The following is a 5391-nucleotide window of genomic DNA, read 5'->3' on the forward strand; positions in this document are numbered from 1 at the left end:
GTTTATGTAAACTTGGAGTACAGGGCGTTCTTCGGGCGGCATAAGGGAGGTTTGCTATGCATTTTGTATGTTTCTCTTTATCGATACTAATCGAGTCAATCTCATGGGTTCACTGTGATTTATTGGTCTTGCCATTCGCTCTGTCCCAGTTGTTGCTATTGTTGTTGTTTGCCACACAGGGATGCAATCACGTGCGGTGGATGTTGATGAGATGAGATGGTCTACTCTAGTGTAAGCTCGGACCCTATGAAACTCTTTTTTTTCCTCGCCTCTCGACGCCCAGTTTTTGCACGACACCAGTAACGGCGGAACAGCATGTTATCGGCTGGCAAAATGCAGAATCGGTGTCCTGGGTGTCGCGCACAGCTTCTTAGCTTTTACGACGCCCTTTTGCTGCCGCGCAGCAGGCCGGTGGCCCAGCCAATTCTTCGTCGGCGGCTGCAGGGCCCCTCGTCAGCATCAAGCGCCGCTGCCTCCCGTCTCTGGCGCACGACTTCCATCAGGCAATTCTCGACAAGCACGCCCGTTCGGCAAGAACCGACGACCGGGGTCGATCCTACAGAGTCACCGACTGCGGGACAGCCAACGCCAGAAGACATCGAGACAATCGTGCGCCAGGCGAGACAAACGTTTGGCAACACGCTGCCCGCCAACTACCTGACGCCCGAGGAATACAAGGTCTACGAGAGGTTATACGGACCGCCTATCCGTGAGACCCGCCCGGAAGATGTCGGAATTCCGTTTCCCAATGGACAGGAGCCTGAGCAGCATGCTTTGCTGAGGGAGACGGAGCACGGCACCTTGGAGGAGGTCGAGTATATCCTGGATCGCTCCACGGCTATACGGTCGGAGGGTGTAAAAGAGGACACTGTTCCAGAGAATGGCGACGAAGCTGGAGCATTGGAGCTAGCGAGCGCGCTTGGGCAGGACAACGGGGGCCAGATCGACTATCTCCAAGCGACGGCTAATAACCAACGCGAGTACGACGCGCTGCTGAAGCTGCAGCGCGATTTCGAGGCTGCGTCGTTGCAGCCAGCCGAAGAGGTCCACGAAGAAGAAAACATCATCGAGGAGGAAGAGCCCCGCGAGGAAGAGGAAATCGAGGAGGACCAAGGAGAGCCCGATGCCGTTTTCCAGGAACCTCGGGGCTCGCGGCTGCACGAGTACACGCGGATGGGACAGTTCAGGACCTTTCCCAGCACGCTGCAGCTCCCGAAGCCGACCTTTGTCGAACCAATTACCGAGCTGCTCGGCAGAACCGACATTACGCACATCAGGGAAACGGCAGAACGCGTGCTGGGCGGTCCCGGACTCCCCTACGGCGTGGGAACACCCAAGTTCAGGGGCAACTACCCGCAGAGGGGGATCGCATTGGAGGCCGGGCATCACAGGATGTCCGAGATCGAGGCGGATGCCTACCTTGCCACCATCCTTCCGGGCTTGTACGCGTCGGTGATGAGCGTCCTGGTCGAGGTGCGCAAGCGGCTCGGTGAGGAGTGGCTCAGGGGACTAATCAATCGGCCCGACGGAAAGGGCCCTCGGGTGCTCGACGTCGGCGCCGGCGGCGCCGGGTTAGCAGCGTGGCAGGATGTGCTCCAGGCCGGATGGGATGTCCTCCGCGAGAAGGGAGAAGTCAAGGGCGAGCACCCGCCCGGCAAGAGAACTGTGGTCGTGGGCTCGGACAATCTCCGTCACCGCATTTCGCGGTTCCTTCACAACACGACCTTCCTCCCCCGCCTACCAGACTACATCCACTCGATCGAGGGATCCGAGCGGAAGCTCGACTCTGGCGGCGCTCCTGCGCCGCGCAAGGTGTTCGATGTCATCATTGCATCGCACATGCTGATGCCTCTCGACAAGGAGTATAAGCGCAAGGACCTGTTGGACAACCTCTGGAGCATGCTTTCGCCCGAAGGCGGCGTGCTCATCATGCTGGAGAAAGGACACCCGCGCGGTTTCGAGGCGGTGGCCAACGTGCGCGACCGCATCCTCGATGAGTTCATCATTCCGCCTGCGCCGCAGCCGCGCAGCGAGGAGATTCAGCCGGCGACGGAGCGGGTAAGAGAGCCCGGCATGATCGTCGCGCCCTGCACCAACCACACCAAGTGCCCGATGTACCTCACGCCCGGCCTCAGCCACGGCCGCAAGGATTTCTGCCACTTCACCCAGCGCTACATCCGGCCGCCATTCCTGCAGAAGGTTCTCGGCGCCTCGCACCGCAGCCACGAGGACATCCAGTTCAGCTACATCGCCGTGCGCAGGGGCGCCCAGCCGGAGCCTGGCTCGTTCCTCCAAGGCAAGGAGGCGGCGGACAGGGCGTTCAAGGGCTACGAAGACAAGTCGGGCGGGCCACCGCACCCGCTCTCGCTGCCGCGCAACATTCTCACCCCGCTCAAGCGGCGCGGCCACGTCGCGCTCGACCTGTGCACGCCGGCGGGCCAGATCGAGCGGTGGGTGGTGCCCAAGTCGTTCTCCAAGCAGGCGTACCACGACGCCCGCAAGGCGGCGTGGGGCGACCTGTGGGCGCTCGGCGCCAAGACGCGGACCGCACGCAATATCCGGCTCGGAAAGGGCGGCGTCGACCCGGGCGATGGCGGCGTGCGCTCCCGGGAAGCGGCGGCCGCGAACAGCAAGAAACCCAAGATTGTCGATATCAACGTGCACCCTCAGCTCGGCGTCTTAGGGGCGAGGGAGAGGTATCCTGGTGGCCGGGCGCCGCCCGAGAGGCGGACCAAGGGCGGCAGGAAGGTCAAGCTGGACGACCTGATGGACAAGATGGGCGCCAACGAGATTGAGGACCCGGATGACATTGAGGATGCCGAGTTTATGCGCAGGGGGCGGTGAGGGAAGACTGAACTACTGGGAAGACTGTATTACACTCTGGGTCGTGCGAGACCTCTGTAACAACATCTCACCATGTACTGCAACTGTACGCACAGTACACATTTGTATGCATGTATGTAATCCGTACAATAAACTAGCCCATGACACCCGCCGGTCGCCGACCAGCTTGAGCTCCAATGCTCAATTCCAATCCTCCACCCCATCAGCAGCCTCCGTTTCGCACTCCAGCCTCTGCAGGGAAAGCAGATCGGTCGATCCAAGGAAATTGCACGCTAGAAATTACTAGCAAAACACACATGTATGTGTATATACATACATACAATACGAGTACGGGTTACATTACACTAATTGTAGGGTAGCGTGCTGCGTGTGACTCGGGTATCATAGTAGTTACTTGGGTACGAGTGTCCCGCACCTTGGAAGAGTACTACTCTGTAAGGTAATTCGTGGATGAGCCCGCCGGCCTGGCGCCCGTTTGACGAACCGGCTTCACTCCTGGCCCTGCGCCGGCAGTCCTCCATCTCGTGCATGCGGGGCTCCGTCCTTGCATTCGAATCCCTGCCCGGGGCTCCTTGGGTTCCTTCGAAAGGTTACGCCCAGCGTAAGACGGATGAATAGTCGACCAATAGACGGACTTTTCCCTCCGGTTCTCCACACTGAGCCGTTCGTCACAAAAGTCTCGGATTTTCCCACTGCCGGCGCTGGGTACGTTGCATTGCATTGCGCCAGTTTCTCGCGTTTCGTGTGGCCCTCAGTCATGTGGTGTCGCAGGCCTTTGCATGCCCACAATCAAGTTTTTTTTTTTTTTAATTTTTTTTTTTCTGGAGGCGGCGAGACAATCCCGTGAGTCTCCACCCCAACTGGCGCGGACACCGATGTTTCCGCAAGGATCCGCGGGCGCGGCCTCTGCCGCTGCGGGGCTTATTCTGTCCGGGCCTGGCCCATGCCGACTCCAGTCCGTGGTTTTGCCGACTCCACCGCGCGCAACAAAAAAAAATTAAAATAAAAAAGATGAAAAAATAAAAATAAAATGGGCAAGAGTCTGTCGGGACGGAGCGAAAGCACCGTGCTCGAAGAGCGACTCGGTACACCAACGGTCATTCCGTAACGGAGGACGGGCGGGAGAGAAACGACAGCTAAAGTCAGAGGAACACCATCGAAACTAACGAGTCCCTGGGCTGAGACACGGGCTGGGGCGAGTGGCACTGCGCACTATACTAATCCGTACACTGCGCACTACGGATTACGATACACAGTAGCGTACAGTACACTACGCTCGTGTAGTCGGCTCCCTCGAAGGTGGAGAGGGAGGGAACGCGGGGACGGGAGCTGATTGATGTGCACCCCTCTATCCATCCATCCCTGGCAGTCATTGGCCAACTCGATTCCGGACCGAAACAAGGAACAGAACGCGGACCCAGGAGCGCAACGTTCCGGGTCGTTGTGCTTGAAGAGCGGTTCCAGCGTGGTGGAGTGTACAGTGGGGTTACACTACTCTACGGATTACTCTCCACGGATTACTCTAACTCTAACTCTACTCTACTCGGTACTCCGTGCAGCTTGTGTGTGTACACACATACGTACACCCACTAAACCAAACTCGCCAACACGCCGCGGTGGCCCACGGCGGCCTACGGCATCTGTTCCCGAATCCTAGCCCCCGACCCGACGGCAACGCAACTCGGGGCAGCCCGGGCCGGTCGGCGACCCCCGGCCCACGATGGCCCCGCTCCGCCTCCGGCACCTGCACCTCCCGAGCATCCACCCGCACTACGTCCCATACAGCTTGGCCAGCCGCGTGCAAGAGCACCTCCGGCGCCAGCACCTCGATTTCAAGGACGGCTCGTCGACCGCGCAGCCACCGCCCGCCCTCATCTCCTTCACCCCTTCGCCCATCTTCACCCTCGGCCGCCGCCAGACCGCCCCGCCGACCCCTTCCGAGGCCGCCCGCCTCACCGCGCCGCTGCACGTCCCATCCCCATCCCCATCGCCAGACGGCGGCGGCGGCGGCGCCTCCTTCCGCCCGCGCCTCGTCCACTCGCCCCGCGGCGGCCTGACGACGTACCACGGGCCGGGGCAGATCGTGCTCTGGCCCGTGCTGGACCTGCGGTCCCCGCGCCACCGCAACTACACGGTCAAGTGCTACGCCCGCCTGCTCGAGTCCACCACCATCGCCACCCTGCGCGCCCTCTTCGGCATCCGCGCCTTCACCACCGACGACCCGGGCGTCTGGGTGCTGCGGTCATCGCCAGCAGGACGACAACCACCAGGAGCACCAGACCGGGATGGCCCTGCCGCCGCAGCCGCCGCCTGCTCCGCCGCCGCCACGGCCACGGACACGGACGCGGGCGCGGGCGCGCTGGCCAAGATCGCGGCCCTCGGCGTCCACCTGCGCAGGCACGTCACCGCCCTCGGCACGGCCATCAACGTCGCCATGCCCGAGCAGCGCCCCGGGCCCGTCGTCCCGGACAACAACAACAACAACAACAACAACAACAACAACAACAACAACAACAACAACAACAACAACAACAACAACAACAACAA

General features: G+C 60.9%; 2 protein-coding genes across 2 annotated transcripts in view; both read left to right on the forward strand.

Annotated features, from left to right (window-relative positions):
- The window catches only part of P884DRAFT_327111 (mitochondrial small ribosomal subunit Rsm22-domain-containing protein), a 4026-nt gene extending 1052 nt beyond the window's left edge, over positions 1–2974 (forward strand). Inside the window, exon 4 of the mRNA XM_069445513.1 lies at positions 375–2974. Within this exon, the coding sequence (XP_069301291.1) occupies positions 375–2844 (2470 nt within the window). The 3' untranslated portion in view covers positions 2845–2974. The remainder of the gene's footprint in view (positions 1–374) is intronic.
- Positions 2975–4564: 1590 nt separating this feature from the next.
- Positions 4565–5391, forward strand: part of P884DRAFT_191775 (uncharacterized protein) — a gene marked incomplete at both ends in the record, with an annotated part of 1380 nt that continues 553 nt past the window's right edge. The window contains one exon of the mRNA XM_069437615.1: positions 4565–5077. Within this exon, the coding sequence (XP_069301292.1) occupies positions 4565–5077 (513 nt within the window). The remainder of the gene's footprint in view (positions 5078–5391) is intronic.

This window comes from Thermothelomyces heterothallicus, assembly GCF_042370625.1.
Source record: "Thermothelomyces heterothallicus CBS 202.75 unplaced genomic scaffold P884_scaffold_2, whole genome shotgun sequence".
NCBI lineage: Eukaryota > Fungi > Ascomycota > Sordariomycetes > Sordariales > Chaetomiaceae > Thermothelomyces > Thermothelomyces heterothallicus.